Below are 19,127 nucleotides of genomic sequence, written 5' to 3' on the forward strand. Positions count from 1 at the left end.
TTATAAAAAACAACAACACAGTTGCTAGGGTTTCCAAGACTTCTAAATTGGGGTTAAGATTAACTATGTTTAGCCTCAAACCAATTTTTTTTTTTTACTGAAATGACCAATCTGTCCCCAAACAGGTCAATAAGATAGTAGTCAGTACAGTGACACACAGCCGAACAAGCCTAAATCAATTTTTTGAAAACAAAAAAATGTTTTCTCCAGATTACTTTTAAAAAGAAAACTTTCAGGGATAATTGTGTTCTAATTTCTTTTTGAAGTCTCTATTTATATTTAAAAATATTTTTGTGTGTTAGAAACAAGGTGGAAAAATGGAGTAATTCTCAAAGAATTGAGTCTTTTTATTTTCTAATTCACATATTGGGTTAAATTCTACAAAACTAGATTTTAGTATCTGTATATGTAATAGCCAAGAAACACACTTGAAAATAAAGAGAAACAGCTTTAGAAATAAACAAAATAATATTGGAAAGTAGAGCTCTAAAATTAAAAACTGTTGTCAATCATTCATGCCAATAGAGGGAAGTAGAAGCATGGATAACAAAAAAAGTATAGTAATTCACATTTGAATTCAGCTAGCTTTTTTTTTTTTATTGAGCATCTGTTGTGTTTTGGTACTTTGCTAAGAACTTTCACATATATTATCTCATTTAAATTAAGGGAGTCTCATAATTCAGATCCCTGGAATAGGTTGGACTGTAAATGTCTTCGCATTTATACCAAATTGATGCATGTGTCCTTGCCCTCCCAGCCTGTGCACGTGCAGCACTCACTCATGTGTGAACACATACATCCTTGGCTTCACAAAAGAAAGCTTCAAAACTAAACCAGCCTCCCATCCAAGTACTAACCAGGCCCGACCCCTTTATTCAGTATATGACAGGAGTAGAAAAAGGGGGACAAAAACTAAATGAAGAATGGGGTGGGACGTGGGAGATGGAATGTTTTCGGTGTTCTTTTTTACTTTTATTTTTATTTCTTTTGGAATAAGGAAATCGTTCAAAAATTGATTCTGGTGATGAACACACAACTATATGATGGTACTGTGAATAACTTATTGTACACTGTGGACGACCGTAGGGTATGTGAATATATCTCAATAAAACTATTTTTTAATGAAAAAAATCTAAACTGGTTTCTAGCATGCTAGAAAAACCTTCATGTACGAAGAAAGCAGCAGAAAACAGCATGAAACTAGCAAGAATGCAAACAAGGACCTCACTGATAGCAGCTTTTAGAGCCATATTTTTTAGGAGAATCAAGTATCAAGTAACAATAGTCCATAGGGAAGCTCTAAAAGTTGTTAGAAAGGAATCATAATATAAATAAAGTTAAGTGGATAATTCATTTAGTGTTTCACATCATCTTGTTGTATTATGAGGAAGATGTGTCACAGGAGACATAGTCTGACTCATTTTGGTCACGTTCCAGGTTTTGCCTAGTTTTTTTCTACCCTACCTTCCAGGCATTTTCTTATGAGGAAGTTGTTTCTATTCATATTGAGCAGATGCTATCACCATTACCCCAACCCTTTTAAAATTCTGTTACCATGCCTAAAGAAATCTCACCTCCACTTAATTAAACCCCATGGCCATTAGGTGGCCACTTTCTCTTTCCACCAACTGCTATTTTGAGCTCATTTAATTCAATTCAATCTTTGTTGAACTGTTGGCCTAAGTCAGATACACTATTAAACAGGATGGGAGAACACCGAGATGAACCAGGAAGTCTCTGCTCACCAAGAGTTGATAGTCTCCTGGAGAAAGATGTAAGCAGAGCCTAAATATTCATTCACTCAACACATTTATTGTTTCACTCATTCATTCAACAAATATTTATTTAGCATCTACTTTGTGCCAAGCCCAGTGTTAGTTTGGGTTTCCCCAGAAGCCCATCATGAGACAAGTAGTTTATTTGGGTGGTATTTCAGAAAACGCTAGTGGGGAATGTAGAAAAGTGAGGCAGGGAAGGGATGCAGCAAATAAAGGGAGCGTAGCAAGTGAATTACCGCTTCAGGCAAATGGAGCTCAGTCCTGCTGCAGAACTGTAGGAAATGATTTAGTACACACACCTCAGTTATCCCTGCTCCAGGGAGCTGGCAATTTACATTTTAACTCCTGTTAGTCTGGATGAGAGCTGCTCTGGGGTATGGTGTCAATTCCCTGGCAATTCTGGCTGGCCATACCTGTGTGCACAAAGTGGCTCCTGTCACCAGAAAAAGCCCGAACTAGACACAAATACAGGCACTGGTGATTAGAAATGGGGCTGCAGTGCAGTCAATATCCACTTTGCCATAATTGCCTTTCAAGTCAGAAGTCCGGAATCAACTCCTAGCTGTAACTTAGCTTGGCAAGGCACAAAAATCTCTCTGGGTCTCAATTTCTTCTTCTGTAAATGGAAGGATTCCAGACTTGGCAAACCTTCCTCTCCACAATCACTAGCTGCATCAACATGATCTGTCCTGCAACCACCAAGACAAATCTCATCAAGCCCTTCATCCCTGTTGAAGGCAGTCAATCAAGAACCCAGTCTCCAAGGCAAACCCATTTCCCTGGACTCTAAACCCCGTATGATGTGAAATTACCTTTTCCAATCCTACCTTCTACTCCTTCCCATCTCCACTGGGCCTTCTGGAACTCACAGTCAGTGGGTAGCAAATCCCCTCATCCTCAACTCTTTCAGTGAGCATTCCCTTCACCTTATTCCTCTGATTTGTGGTTGTTTTCTCTTCCTTACAACTCAGATTACCAGGCCCAAAGGTGGAACAGATTTCCTCCATGCTCCTCATTGCTGCTTCCAGACCATTCTTCCTGGCTTCTCCACAAAACACACACCTTTGACTCTCATGTCATCACCCCTCACCACACATCACCCTTCCTTGTTCAAGTCATCTGCTGACCCCTTTCGTTCCTGATTGTGACTCTCTCCCATGCTGTCATAAATATTAGTGATTTCAATATTCCTGGAGGAGCCTTCTAATGTCTCTTGGTTTCTTGACCTCCTCTCCTTCAAGGATCTCATCCACCCCCTGACCTCAGCCACCATTCCAAGTTACATTCGAGAATTTATGCAATTGTCATAATTTTCATCTTCTCCCACCATCTCTTATCTTCCCAGTTTCCTCCTTCTAGTCCCTCAACTGTAACAGTACTTTAACCCTACTGGGAGCTACATATGTGGATCCTCCTGTGCTCAAAACCCTTCAATGGATTCCCAGTTCATCCAGAGTAAAAACCAAACCCTTCACTGACCCACAAGACTCTCTCTATCTGCTACCCACCCTGCTCCCCTCCCCCCCATCTCTGACCTCCTCTGCTAATACTCATCCCCTCATTCATTCTGCTCTGGCCACACGTGCCTACTTGCTATTCCCTCTACTCATGGATATCCAAAGGGCTTGCTTCTTCCTTTCCTTCAGATGTTTACTCAAATATCCTCTGGGTGAGGACCTCCCCAGACACCCTGTCTAAAATTGCCCTCCCCTCCCCCACCTCCAGAAACTTTCTATCCCCCTTCCCTGCTTTTTTCTTCCTAAGCCTGTTTCACCAGCAAACTATATGTTTTACTTACCTTGTTTATATTCTTTCTCCCCCTCTAGGATGTAACCTCTTTGAGAGGCAGGGATTTCTGTCTGTTTTGTTCTGGTACCTAGAACAGTTACCTTTTACATAGTAGGCAGTCAACAGATACTCACTGATTGACTTAATGAATGAGTAAATGTATTAAACCCTAATAATGAAGGTAAAGACCATATTTGTTTTCACTCTCCATTAAATCTCTAGTACCTAGCACAGTGCCTGATCCAAAGTGTGCACCCAATAAGTATTTGTTGAATGAAATAAATGAATGAATGGGATATTGTGAAGATCGAGACATAAAATATATTAAAGTATTAATAATAGAGTTACAGGGATGAAGAACCATTATCCCTGTTAGTTCTTCAATATAAAGTAATTTAAATTTATCACTTTCTCATAGTCATGTCTTGAGCTACTTTTTAGTAGTGAAGGATCAAACAGAAATAAACTGAGAGAATTTTGGATCAAGTTTTAAATTTGCATTAAAACAATATATAAGCCTCTACTAAGGTGAAGTGTCTCAGGACAGTGGGTAGTGTGCCTGGGAAGGGGCTGGAGTGAGGTGAGGCTAGCAACTGCAGCCTGGTATCAGTGGACTCCCTGGTAGTAAAGGGAGTGACAAGGAAGTGTGGAGTGGTTAAGGATGACATGGAAATCCCTGAGTAGTGGCTGTACCTTCCTCCACCAAGAAAGACTAACAAATATGGTGGAAGTATCACAGTAGCAGCAACAGGTGGCTCCAAAGTTCATGAGCAGAGCTTTGATATCCACTAAGGATCCTAATCTATGGATTCTAGAGCTCTTCCCAACACAGTTCATGAGGTGTCCCTAAAAACATAAACCAAATATGCAGCCCATTCTCAGTCCTCGAGGTCAGCCCACAGCTAAAATTTGGACCCATGTAGTAAAGCATATCCATTTACCACTCACGTTAGTTTGGAAATACTATATGATAGGTGCTTCTTCCCACTCTCTGACCTTTCCACTAATGCTGTATAATGATTTTATTCAGATTACAAGGTGTCAAGCACAGGTCTTTAGCAAGAACCAAGGTTAAAGATCAGCTCTCTCTGCAGCAAGGTTAACCTGACACACTTCCCTGCTGGTGTCTTCTTGCACAGTGATGGGACTTCTGTGAGGCTTCCATGGGCTTGAGCAGGCTGAGGCAAGATCATTTCCTCACTCCAACTCAGGTGGGATTTCCCCCCAACCCCACCCTCACACTTTAAATACCTTTCTCGCCTGATGATTGCTAAGAACCAAGTAAAAGGATCACAGAACACCTGATTTAAAGAAACTGGCCTAGAAATTGCCATAAGGCCACCAAGACTTCAGCTCTGAAAGTCAGGGAAAGGAATGCTGAATCATTCTGCTCCCAAGAAACAAGCAGCAACACCTTCATATCCAGGTCAGACTCATTTTATCTGTCCTGGAATCTGTCCCTGAGTTTGTGGCTACACGTGCTTCTTAAGCCAGTTAATTGTACAGAACTGTGGGTGGTCAAAGGACTCGATTCCCACTAGTGAATCTGTCCTTATGTAATGGCTCATCACAAAAACATATATACACACAATCATGATCTAAACACAGCAGCTCATTACAGTAAAAGTCTCATAGGCTTCATTAGCCTCTAAGGTATTTCACTTAATTATCCAATGTTAACTGAAGGCCTACTATGTGCCAATTATGAGCATATGCTTGAGAAATCCCCAGTCTTGGGGAGGGGGAAGAAAAAACTTGTAAATAGATAAATTACAATAGGATGTGAGAAATGCTGTTTTAAATGGTATGTGCAATGTTACTCTGCAGCAGACGGAAGAAAGAGAAGGACTTCTTGGAGGGCAGGATAGGGAGCTCAAGAAAGTCTTTATAGAGATGAATGATAATTGAGCTGAATTTGAAAGATGAATAAAAGCTCACAATGTGGGAAGAGCTGGACCAGATGGGCATCTCAGGCACAGGAAGTTTCATGCAAGGCCCAGAGCCACAGAGGCACATGGTGAAGTCAGTGTAGGTTGATACATGGAGTAGAGTGAAAAAGAGGAGACAGTGTTTGAAGAGGAATTATTACTAGGTGCCCAGACACTCTTATTTGTGTTTATAAGAGTTAATACAGAAAAAGAACCTAGACATATGCCTGGCACAGAATAAGCACTATATATATTTTGATATTACTATTAATGAAGATGATGATAATGTACATTTTGGAGTCATTATCCCCAGAGTTGAGAATAATTAATAAATATTTGTTGAATGACTGAATGAATGAACTTGTGGTTTCTAAGAAGGAAAAAGAGATGTATATGATTCTCAGAACGCTACATCCAGCAGCAAGTTAAGGGAGGATGTTTTCTACAGCATCAGTTACCCGAATGACTACTTTTCCCAGTAGTCTCCCACTGAATCTATGTTGGGTAGGGTATATTACTGGGTTAAAAATAACAGTAATAATAAAACCTTGCATTTGTATAGCAGTTGCAGCTTACATGTATTATCTTGTTTAAAAATAACTACAAGCTTTAAATCTAAAACTTTCAATCTTTTGTCTGAATCCTATTTTTAGATATAATCTGAAATTAGAATCCCTGATTTAGGCTCGGACAAGCCTCCACAGAGGGAAGCTCAGGCATACCTGCCCTAAATTGACTCCATCAAATTCCTATCCCAATCTAAAGAAGGAATGGAAAGGAGTGATAGCATGAAGGCTTTGTAGAGATGGTAGCTTACGTTCTTAAACTATAAAATTGCTTTGCAAAGGCACAGTCTAATTTAACGCAATTCATTTCAATTTCACATCTACTGAGAAAGGCACTATTTGTTGCGGACATCCTAAGCACACTTGTTCCATATCACTGGTCTGGGAATTAGGAGACTAGAGTTTTTAACTCTGGGTTTTCTGCTAACTAGTTAATGAAACTGAGCAAGTCACTTCACCGCTCTGAGCCTCAGGTTCTTCATTTGTACAATGAAGGGGTTAGATGGGATGATCTCAAAGTTCTTCTCAGCGCTAACATTCAATAATTTTCAAAAGGGAAATGGCATCTATATCATTGTAGCTAGATATTCTGGTATTTCAAAGCCAGTAAATTCTGGAATTTTTTCCAGGGAAATACTTTGGCTCAGCCAATTGCCAAGGGTTTTCTATACAGTTTGATTTTAGAAGATTTCCAGAAGAAACTGGGAGTCCATATTCTTTCAAAAATATTTGAGTGCCTACTATGTGTAAGGCACTTTTCTGTCACTGTTATAGCACTGAAAGAAGCAAACAAGATCACTCTTCTCACAGAACTCACTTTCTTGTGCTTTAACTAATCAACCTTCACAACAAATAAATCTTTTGACTACTTTGAATGACAGAAATGGTTTGTTTCATGTTTGTGAGTTGTGTGTGGTTATCCCTAAATTAGCAAAAAACTTAAAACTGCATCCCAAAATACCTATTTTCAATTTCTCCACTGATCAAGCAAATAACTGTGTAGATTTTCTTATAATTAAAAAGAAGCAACTCCTGGTGTGTGAATAGATTGAGATACTTTCACACATGAATTCCAGTAAAGTTTTAAGACACTAAATAAAAGGGTTTAATATGTTTCATGAAGTAGAATTTAAGTTTCTCTTTTTCTAGGACTAATTCTTTAACATGGGTTTTAGAAATAGAACAGCATTTTCCTACTCAGAGTATACGATGGAAATCTGAAAAAAAGAAAAAAACATTAAAAGCTATTTAAAAAAAAAAGAAAGAAAAGCAAACAAATGGATCCTAGGGATGGAAAGAGGTATATATTAAATGCTTATTGATTTATAACAGTAAACTATAAGTATGTATACATATGGTAAGTATGTAAGTATGGTACTGACACACAGGATTTTAGAGCTAGAGGAACCTTCACCCCTAGTTTTACAAATGATTCAAAGACATAAAACGATTTGCCCAAAGGAAAGTCAAAATACTTACTGTCAGCAAAACTGGAATAAGAATCCAGGTCTTCAGATTTCCTGTCCAAGAATCTAGTTATTTTAACTATGAGTGTTTTAGCAAGTCAAGGATAGAGAGGGGATCATCTTTCAGCTTGAAAGACACATTTTTAGACTAAATGTAAGCCATCTAATGACTGTAATATATTTCTCCAATAGGCTCTGCAATCTATTACATATGAAGAGTTAAGATAAAGATCTATAACAGATATCCAACTTAGAAACAGGTTATTCAAAATTTAATTTGTAAGTAGCTTGCTCAGAATTTGGAACCTCTTTCCCCACCAAAGAAAAGTAATAGATTGCAAGCCAGCTTAGCCAGGTGTGGTTGAAATAATATAAATGGTACCCCAAGAAGCTCCCTGAACTGGCCCCTGTGAAGTGGCTGGATGCCTCTGCTGGAGTGCTGGAGAGGTTCCTAAATTTGAGACTGCTAGTATTAAGGATAATTAGAAATTTCTAAGAACATAACACGTTGAAGCTGGGGTCACAGATGATAACCATTTCTTACCCAAAAAAGTCTGTGGAACACAGCAGTGGGGTGACTAGAGAGGCCAGAATGGTCTGTACCTAAAATCCTGACTTTTCTGGATTCAGAATTCAACATTTTTAGGGAGGAGGATGAGTTAAAGACGACTCATCACTTTATACTTAAGAGGTGACTCCAATCTTTCTCAGATTTTCCGTCCTAGGTAGGTTGATAGTTTAGGAATTATATTCTATGTAGTGCGTTACTGATGCTTACATACTCCTGGAAACTTTAAAAACATTCGATCTCAATGACAATTCTGTAAATTTTGTGTGGGTTTTTATAAATCTGAGTCGACACTGAAAGGGTACAGACACAAACAGAACTTGCAGATTTGGGGAGACAGCTTGATTTCCCTCGGTCATCCAGGTGGTTTCAGGTGAATTCGGGTTTCTTCACAAAACAAAGTCCCCTAAGTAAATTCAATTACGTTCTCAAATCTTGGCCCCAGAGCAGACATTGATGGTCAAATGACGCTATCAAGGTTAGGGGCTTTCCCGCAACGCAAAGCGACATCACAGCGGACAGAGGCTGGTTTGAGGGACGCGAAGGAGACTTGGCTGGGGAGGCCGCGGTGAGCTGGCTCACCCGGCCGGCTCTCGGGGACCCGGGTGCGCCTCCCCGCCCTCCCGGGGCCCGCCTCGCTCACCGAGGTGGCCGCCGACGATGGTGACGGCGATCTGGTCCATGAGCACCGCCCGGAAGCGTACGTCCTGCTCGGAGCAGCGCTGCCGGAGGGCACGCAGGATCTGCACCTGCGGGTAGTCCTCGCGGATCCGCCGGTCCGTCAGGAACCAGAGCTGGGAGCACATGGCGGCCGGCGGCGGCGGCGCACAGCCCCGCGCGGGCCCCCTCGGCGCCCCGGGCCGCTCGCTCCTGCGGGCGAGCGGGCGGGAGGGCGGCCGGCGTTCCGGGCGAGCGCGCGCCGCGGCTCCGCTCCCGTCGGTGCGCCAGGCACCTCTGCAGCCCTGACCCAGCGAATCTGCCCGACCACTCAGCGCCGCCGCCGGCCCGGGGCCAGCCAATCAGCGCGCGGCGGCGGGCACCGGCCGGACGCGCGGCCAGCTGCAGAGGCGGCCCCGGCGGGCGGCACCGGGGAGGGGCGATAGGGCTGGGGGGAGCCCGGGGGGAGCCCGGGGGGAGGCCGGGCAAGCGAGAGCCGCAGACCTGCGGTGGCAGAACTAAGGGGGACATCTCGCATCCTGCCTTGGACCCCCCCCGGTGGGCGTGGCGCTGCCGGCCAGGGTGGGGCAGCCCGAGCGGGTGGGGCCGGGGCGCCGGTCCAGTGGAGCGGAGAAGGCGTCTGGGCTGGCGGCTCACTGACAAACGGCCCGCAGCGCACGGCGGATGCTCTCCAAAGGCAGTCCCGGGCACTCGGGGCCTGGGGACACCAGCGGCAACCTGCAGAGCCGGGACAGGGCCTCAGGAACGTTCCAAGGGGGTCTGGGGCCCTGGCGAAGGTCATGCGCAGCTGGACCCTCTTTCCTTTGGAAAAAGAGCGATATATCTGCCCAAATCCGGGGGCGGTGATGAGTTGGGGTTTTAGCCACCTCTCATTCAGATCATTTGAAGGTGAGTTTCCTGGGGTCTCAGATTTTCTTACGCTGGGCAGCAGTTCTAGGCCTTCAGAATCTCGAGATGATAAAAATAGATCCAAGACCTCTTTTAATTAGAAGGTTCAGTGGCTGCGGCCCCCACCCTCCACCCCAGGCCATACAACTGAGTCATCATTTCACACCATACTTAGTCCTGGCCAATTGCAAATCCTGACTGCAAACTACACTGTTCGAAGCCAGATTTTCCTTTCTAAATAATTGCAGGACTGAAGCTAGCCTTATTAGAGATTGTATTTGCTCTTCCAGCTCTTGAAAATGTGCGTCTTTTTTTGTCTAAATAAGCAAGAGCAATTTCAAGGTAGGCTCAGAAATGAAACTTAGAAATGAAGTAGAATGGCTCAGGTAAGATACTGCATTTACCCACTAGATATACCTCTGGAAAAAATTCTATATGAATGGAATTTCAAAAATTAACTATTTTACAAGCAATATTAAGTGAATCCTTTTGTGTTGCAAAGTATCTCCCTCTCCTGAATGTATTTTTAAAAAATGGGTACCAATTAACCTAGAGCCTTATGGATTAGTAACTTTCAAAACTATCTTCTAAACACAGATCAGCTTGGGCATTAGAGGCTCTATCTTCTACATGGTCATTTCTTTGGTGTCCCATGATATATCTTTATCATGGGATAAAGATGCTTCCTACAGGGTTTCTGTAGTATCATGCATAGGCTGTCTATAAGATGATCAGAACTATAGTTTCCGGGGAACAATAATTTACTAAAAGATATATGAGTCAGTAAATTTAAGAGTTGCTTATAATCCATTTTCAAAGCCATCTACACTAGACTAAGATGTTTTAAGTCCAAATCCACAAAACCCATGCTTGAGGAGAGGAGGGTCTGAGGACCCAAATGTTGTAAGTCTATTGCAATCAATTCCTCCAGTCTTTGCTCTCCATCACTAGAGGGGACACCTCTGCGTCTCCCTTTTCTAGAATGAGCCATATGTGAGGACCTGGGACAGTGGTGTATTCAGTTAGGAGATGGTTACACTTGTATAGGTCTACTTTTTAAAATATATCATGGAAATTCTTGAAACACATGGAAGTTCCTAGCTGCCCCAGATATAGGATTATTTTGAAAGATGTATTACTTTATATTTCTTCATAATTGGCTCCTGAATTATCTAACCCTGACATCTGAGCTTCAGCAATATAAAAGAATGCTATACTGCTATCACCTGCCATTCAATGTATCTAGAGCTAAACTCATTCTTTTCTCCTCCGTCCCAGATTAAACTGGCTTAAGCAATAAGGAAATCTTACTATCCCACATAAGAAATCTGGTGGTAGGGCAGCTCTATGGTTAGTGAATACAGTGGCTCAATAACATTGTCAGAGACCCAGATTTTTTCCATCTTTTCACTCTGACATCCTTAGGCTCATGCCCTTTATAGTCACTAAATGGCTGAAACATGCAGACACGTTATATTCAGCAAAAGTAAAGAGACTGTTTCTTCCCATGCATCTCTTTATCAGCAAGGAAAACCCTTTTTAGAAGCTCTTAAGAAAACTTCCCCACAATCTCATTGACTAGAATTGTTAACATCTGCCCACGTCTAAACTAATCAATTGCAACGGGTAAGAAACCAAAGTGGATGGCTTAAAGTCATTATGATTCATCCCCTGTGGCTGGGAATTGGGCCTCTCCCCCCAAGCATATGGCCGGGTAGTGGTAGGTGAATACCTGGAAAAAACTGAGGTTCTCTTAGGAGGAATGAAGAGAAAGGCAGATGTTAGGTGGATCACAATAGTGCTGGATCCAGATACAAAGGTAAGCGTATCAGTTAGAACAAACTAAGTTAGGCTGTTGCAACAAATAATCTTAAAGTCACTTACAACAACAAAGTTTTATTTCTTGAAATCAAACATGTCCAGGGCAGGTGAGCTTGGCTCTACCTTAGATTATCTTTGTGCTGGGACTCAAACTGATAGAGCCACCTCTACCTGGAGCAAAACTGGTCTCACGGGAGAGGAAAAGGAATCAGATAACCACAGATTGGCTCTTCCTGCTTATGCCTGGAACTTACGCATGTTAATTCTGCTTACATTTTCTTGTCCTGAACAAGTTCACCTGACCAAGCCTGATAGCAATAGGACTCCCCTGGGAAGGTCAGTGAAAATTTGTAACCAATAATATAGTCTGCCACAATTAAGAACAAGGAATAGTCAAATTCTTCTCTGCTAACCACCTGCCTTCTCCTTCAGGAAGGAATTATACACAAGAAAGAAATTGGGATAGAAACTGAAGGGTAATTTTATTAATAGCTGAGCTACATCCAATAACCTCTAGAGCAGAGCTCTGACAAAAGACTGAGTTGAATCACATGATTTAGGTTTAAGGCTGAAGTGAAGCTTCCTAATGCCTCGCTCTCTCCACTCGAAATTTAGGCACTAGCATGCTTAGGCATGCTTGCAGAGAGAAGACAATCAGATCTGCAAAGGACCAACTTTACTCATCTAATGTGTGCCAAATAGAGACTGGGCTGGGTCTAATCGGCAGGAAGTGGAGAGCAAGAGCAGCACATATGGGTATGTGACTTTTTATCACAAGTGACACCAAGTAATAATAAAATGAGGACTAATTACTGCCCTGGGCTCTGATCAGTCAGAAGAGCAACTCCTCCCTCCTTTGAAAGGTAACCAGTAGGGGGACAGGGCAGAGGAGGAGGTAATTCCTTCCTATGTTCTCACATTTTCACATTTGTTCTATTTATTTTGAAATATGTTCAAACTTACAAGACTTTCACAAAAATGATGCAAACTCCATAGAGAGAACTAACATAGCCCTAGCCCCTGATAACCAAATCCCCTAATTTTAACGTTTTGCCACATTTGCCATATCATCCTATCTATCTGTCTGTCTGTCTATCTATCTATCTATCTCTCTATCTAATCTATCTACCCATCCATCCATCTATACATTTTCTGAACACTTGCATTATGTTGTATAATCAGGTCCTTGAACACTTCATATGCCATGTATATTTCTTAAGAACAGGGACATTCACTTATGTAAACACCTTAAGTGCAGTTATAATATTCAAGAAATATAACATTGATCTAAAGCTTACAGTCTATATTCCAATTTTTCATATGTCCTAATAAAGTACCTTTGAGCTTTTACTTCTCCCTTGCTAGATCCCATCCAGGACTATGTATTCTATTTAAATGTCATTATCTCTTTAGTTGTCTTTCTTTTTTAATTTTTTAATTGTGGTAACATATATACAACATAAAATTTCCACTCTCAACCACTATCAAGCACACCATTCAGTGGGATTAATCACACTCACAATATTGCGGTATCCTGACAACCTTCCATTACTAAAACTTTCCCATTTCCCCAGAAAGAAACCATTCACCCATTTTGCATTAACTCCCCTTTCCCCCACATCCCATCCCTGGCAACTTGAACTCTAATTTCTGTCTCTATGAGCTTGTATATTCTCCAATATTTTCTTTGTAGTTACTATGACACTTAAATTTAACATCCTAAAGCTATAACAATCATGTTTGCTTTGATACCAACTTAACTTCAATAGTATACACAAACTGTTACTATACCCCTCCATCCCCTACCTTTATGTAGTTATTGCCATAAATTACATGTTTATACATTATGAATCTAAAACCACTGATTTCTCATTACAGTTTATGCATATGCCTTTTATAACCTGTAGGAAGTAAAAAGTGGAGTTACAAATCAAAAATACAATAGTACTGACTTTTGTATTTACCCATGTCATTATCCTCACTGGAGATCTTTATTTCTTCATGGGGCTTTGATCTATTGCCTATTGTCCTTTCCTGTCAATGTGCAGAACCCTTTTTAGCATTTCTTGTAGGGCCAGTCTAGTGGTGATGAACTCTCTCAGCTTTTGTTTATCTCGGAAGGACTCAATCTCTCCCTCACTTTTGAAAGACAGTTTGGCCAGATATAGAATTCTTGGGTGGCAATCTTTTGCTTTCAGCCCTTTAAATATATCATCCCACTGCCTTCTTGCTTCCATGGTTTCTGATGAAAAATCAGCATATAATCTTATTGAGACTTCCTTGTGTGTGACATCTTGCTTCTCTCGTGGTTATCAAAATTCTCTTTATCTTTGGCATTTGACATTTTTTATTATAGTATGCTGCAGCATGGGTTTATAAGGGTTTCTCCTGCGTAGAGTTCATTGAGCATCTTTAGATGTATATATTCATGTCTTTTATTAAATTTGGGAAATTTTCAGCCATTATTTATTTGAATATTCTCTCTGCCCCTTTCTTCTCCTACTGGACTCCCACAATGCATATATTTGTACACTTGATGGTGTCCCACAGTTTTCTCAGGCTCTATTCACCTTTCTTCATTCTTTCTTTCTTCTGCCGCTAAGACTGGGTGATTGCAGTCATCTTATCTTCAAGTTCATTGACTGATTTTTTTCTTCTGATAGCTCCAGTCTGCCGTTGAACTCCTCAAATGAAAACTTTAATTTCTGTTACTGTGGTCTTCAGCTTTGTTTTCTTTTCATAATTTCCATCACTATATTGGTATTCTGTTTGTATTCGTCTATTATTTTCCTGATTTTCTTTAGCTCTTTGTCTATATTTCCCTTTAGCTCTTTAAGCATATTTTGGGCCATTTTTAAAAGTCTTTGTCTGGTATGTCCCAGATCTGGTCCTCCTCATTGATGGTTTCTAATATTCAGTCTTCTCCTTTGCCTGGGCCTTTGCTTCCTAGTTTCTTTGTATGTTTTATAATCTTTCGTTGGAACCTGGACATTTTGATATTTTAATATGTTATCATGGAAATTTGGACTCCAAGGCTTCTATTCCTTAACTTGTATCCAGCTAGGGTTATGACAATTTTCACTGAATGCCAGGAGCTAACAAAAATAATAATAACAAGAAAAAGGAGGAAAGAAAACACCTTTCCCATTTGCAGATTGACTTATGCAAGTGCTTTCCTTCAGAGCTTAACCACATAATGAGTTTAGAGAGTAGCTCCAGGCCAAAGCAAAGGGACTGCCCTGATCCTTTCTGTGCATGCATCTTGCCTTGGGCATGCACCTGTGGCCCTAAGAATTCCCCCATTTACTTGGTTACAAATGTCCCCTCTTCCCTAGGAAACAGTTTCCATATGGTCCTGGAATGTCCTACAGCTAACAATCCCTTGCCCCAGGCAGCATGACTTGACTGCTCTCCCACAGCATCCTATAGGAGAGCTGTGAACTGCCTTCTACACGCAGGGCAAGTTCTAGGTTGGCAAGTCCCTCAGGCCACCACCAGAGAGACTGGACCAGACATACACACTCCCAGTATATGCACTCTGCTCCCTCCAGAACCGGGACCAGAGATCTGCACTGGGAACATGGGCAGGCTGCATGCTGAGGGGTGGAGGGGGGCCAGCCAGGGCACCATGAGATCCTACCACTTTTTATTTTTGAAGTTGTGAGAGATCCACTCCTTTGCTAGTGTGTTTTCTCTTGTGTCTTACAGGGCTGTTCTAGGTAGAAGTTGTGAAAGTGAAAATAAACTTTTTTTTACCGTTTTTGTACAGTTCCATGCATTTTTAAAACAATTTTTTTTCTAATAACATATATGCAGCCCTAAAATTTCTTCCTTTTAACTACATTTGAATATATAATTCAGTGCAGTTATGTTCACAATGTTATGCTACCACTACCACCATTCCTTACCAAAATTTTTCTATCATTCCAAGTAGAAACTTGGTACATCCTTTCACTTTTAAATAGTCTTTTTCTTGATTCAGTGCTTGTCTTGTTGCTTTTCTTGTTACTGAAATCTTTTTACTGTTTTCTGGAGCTTTGAGACAGATGTTTCTGCCAGTTCTTGCAGGTTGTTCAAAGTTGTTGTGAAGGGATGATTCCTGAACCATCTCTGACTTTTGTTCTCTCTTAATGTGCTGGAAAGAGGGGTGGGAAAGTTCATTTTCAAACAAATACTTGTGCATTGTCTATTTGCCTCCTCATTTAGACTGTAAGCCTCTCAAGAACAGGGGCCAATGCATCACACACATTGTTTCTATACATGGTAGATAGGGATTTGTTGATAACAATTTTAACTGTCATTAAAGAGACATCATTGCCATTTCAGTAGAGAAATGGTCAATTTCAGATATGCTAGGTATATGTAACCTGGAATTCTGGGGCCATATTTGTTGTGTCACCTCCAACCTTCACTATATAAAGGCATAGAAGGGTATTGAGATGTGGGTCTGGATCATGGAAAGAAAGTGAAAGTCTTCATAAACATTACATATTGTCCCAAGTATATAAATTTGCCAAGTGTATAAAAGATCAAAATTCAATTGACCTCAACAAATTAGAGAAATGGTTATCAATAGCAGGTTAAATTGCACTAGAATAAATGGAAAGTAGTACTTTTAAGGAATAAAAGTATAAGGGGACATAGGTTCAGGAGAGAAAAACTGACCATGCAATAATGAAATGAATAAAAACATGGGGAACAGATTAACAGAAGCATGTGAGGCCAAATTCATGTTCATATCCCTGGGACCTAGCATGGTACCTGACACACACAATGGATATTGATAAACATTTATTGGAAAAATCTGTGTCTTTGGCTTTGGTCAGGTCATCCCTTCAGTTGGCTGTTTCTGAAAAGCCTCTGCATGACCAATTCCTGTCCACTCTTCAAAACCTAGCTCAAATATACCTTCTTCCACATTGCCTTCCTTAAAATCTACTCCACCCCAAGCCAGAAGAAAACTCCCCTTTTCTGAATTCTCAAAAGCAATTAATAACTGTTGGCAATTATTATTCCAGTAGTAGGCACTCAGTAATTATTTACTGATGAATGGCAACTCTCAGATTATGGCAATCCAATATATATAATTTCAAACTTACAGAGCTAATGAGTCAAGGCAAGTATCTGATTATAACATTTTTAATCACCAGCTTTGACTCTGACTTCCCTTGCTCTGGTTTCTTCTTTCTACTGATGTTCATCCTGGGACTCAGGTTCCTTTCATCTCAGTATGCCTCTGTGCTTCAGGGTGTGGTCATTGTTTGCATGGTTGAAACTGGCTCACTTATACTCCTAACTTCTGTTCACATCCCATGCACTGCAAGGAGGCTGGAGAATATACTCCCTAACTGGGAAGGCACATACATATTCAGCTAATGGGGGAGGGAAGGGCTTCTATTACCAAAAGGAAGAGAAGTGGAGATGGGGGATGATGAACAGTTTCTGCCATACTTACCTATGGCTTGTGGAATAAACTTTTTAGCATTGAAACCACCTTGTACTAACTCACTAGAATAGCCCTTCCCTTATTGACTTGTGTGCCAGTTTGTATATTTATGTCCCCCAGAAGAAGCCACATTCTTTAATGCATTCTTGTGGGGGCAGACATATTAGTGTGGGTTGGAACCTATTGGTTCAGTGTCTGTGGAGATGTGACCCACCCAAATGTAGGTCATAACTCTGATTGGATAATTTCCATGAGGTGTGGCCCCGCCCATTCAGCGTGGGCCTTGTTTAGTTTACTGGAGCACTATATAAGCTCAGCCAGAAGGATCTCACAGCTCGCTGGAGCTGAGACAGACATTTTGAAGATGGCCATTGGAAGCTGATGCAGACATTTTGGAGAATGCAATTTTGAAACACCACCTGGGAGCAAGCAGACGCCAGCCATGTGCCTTCCCAGCTAACAGAGGTTTTCTGGATGCTAATGGCCTTTCTCCAGTGAAGGTACTCTTTGTTGATGGACACTTTATGGCCTTAAGACTGTAACTGTGCTGTTCGTGAGGAACGTGGCCGACGACACCAGGTCTGAAGATTTACGCCGTGAATTTGGTCGTTATGGTCCTATAGTTGATGTGTATGTTCCACTTGATTTCTACACTCGTCGTCCAAGAGGATTTGCTTTCGTTCAATTTGAGGATGTTCGTGATGCCGAAGATGCATTACATAATTTGGACAGAAAATGGATTTGTGGACGTCAAATTGAAATCCAGTTTGCGCAGGGAGATCGAAAGACACCAAATCAAATGAAAGCGAAGGAAGGAAGGAATGTATACAGTTCTTCTCGCTACGATGATTATGACAGATATAGACGTTCTAGAAGCCGGAGTTATGAAAGGAGGCGATCAAGAAGTCGGTCTTTTGATTACAACTATAGAAGATCTTACAGTCCTAGAAATAGACCGACTGGAAGACCACGGCGTAGCAGAAGCCATTCCGACAATGATAGATTCAAACACCGAAATCGATCTTTTTCAAGATCTAAATCCAATTCAAGATCATGGTCCAAGTCCCAGCCCAAGAAAGAAATGAAGGCTAAATCACGTTCTAGGTCTGCATCTCACACCAAAACTAGAGGCACCTCTAAAACAGATTCCAAAACACATTATAAGTCTGGCTCAAGATATGAAAAGGAATCAAGGAAAAAAGAACCACCTAGATCCAAATCTCAGTCAAGATCACAGTCTAGGTCTAGGTCAAAATCTAGATCAAGGTCTTGGACTAGTCCTAAGTCCAGTGGCCACTAATAGCTTAAACCATGATATTTTTAGGCATGTATCATTCATTTACTCATAGTTTGGTTTACTTAAATTATCAGGAATACAATGTTGCAATGATGCTTAAAAAAAACACACAACACTTGTTAGTTTTCCCTGTACCAGGCAATGGTTATAATTAAAATGATATGCTGTTGAGAAGCCACTCTTAAAAGTCCAGTTTGTTTAATGTTAATGGGCAGCTACCAATTTGTGGTGTCTCTGTATATTTTTGTAAAGATTCTCATTTTTTTATGCTTGAAGTATTGGTGAAAAGATGTTGGTTGACCATAATTTGCAACATTGTTTTATTCAAGATAAACTTTCATATCCATATTTGGTAGAACTTGTTAACCTAGAAACGTAGCTTGTTAATAAAATAGAATAATACAAAAGTGAAGTTGTAGCCACAGTACAACACTGACTGCTCAGACACATTTAGGTTCAGGGTGGACCTTTAATGTCTTACCAAGATGTCTAGGCCCATTATAATATTTTATTTATGAAGCAGTGTGGAATAAATCTTTCTTTTGTTATCCCCCGCTGCCTTGGGGAATGATGCCAACTGGGTTAAGTAGCATTTACAGGGAAATTGAGTTTTTGACTGAAATACAGAGCCTTCACTGCTTTTTTTTCTGGTTTCTATGCAGATTTGAAACATAAAAAATATCAGAACTCACCTTAAATTTGAGCAGGTCTTTGATGACATGAATAATTTGAGAGGAAAGAATGCTGTTTTGTAGTTATTCTAAATTTTAAGGAGCATTGTTGACCATGATACTGCTTCGTTTTCTTACTGCTGTTGGAAGCAAGTAAATTGTTTCAAAGTAGGTTTTGTTTGTGTGTGTGCATAGTGTAAAATAATTGCAATGCTTCTAGCACTCAGTTGGT

At 40.9% G+C, this 19,127-nt stretch overlaps 2 protein-coding genes across 2 annotated transcripts in view; one reads left to right on the plus strand and one right to left on the minus strand.

Moving 5' to 3' along the window:
- RIMKLA (ribosomal modification protein rimK like family member A) overlaps positions 1-9,155 on the minus strand; it is a 32,751-nt gene extending 23,596 nt beyond the window's left edge. Inside the window, exon 1 of the mRNA XM_037827524.1 lies at positions 8,738-9,155. Coding sequence (XP_037683452.1) covers positions 8,738-8,900 — 163 coding nt within the window. The 5' untranslated portion in view covers positions 8,901-9,155. The remainder of the gene's footprint in view (positions 1-8,737) is intronic.
- A 396-nt stretch (positions 9,156-9,551) lies between these two features.
- Positions 9,552-18,400, plus strand: LOC119514168 (serine/arginine-rich splicing factor 10-like). Its single transcript, XM_037809812.1, has 3 exons — positions 9,552-9,660; positions 11,364-11,479; positions 17,463-18,400. The coding sequence occupies exons 1-3, from the start codon at positions 9,552-9,554 to the stop codon at positions 18,225-18,227; spliced, it is 990 nt and encodes a 329-aa protein (XP_037665740.1). The 3' UTR covers positions 18,228-18,400.
- Positions 18,401-19,127: the final 727 nt, after the last annotated feature.

This window comes from Choloepus didactylus, chromosome 2, assembly GCF_015220235.1.
Source record: "Choloepus didactylus isolate mChoDid1 chromosome 2, mChoDid1.pri, whole genome shotgun sequence".
In the NCBI taxonomy this organism is placed as follows: Eukaryota; Metazoa; Chordata; class Mammalia; order Pilosa; family Megalonychidae; genus Choloepus; species Choloepus didactylus.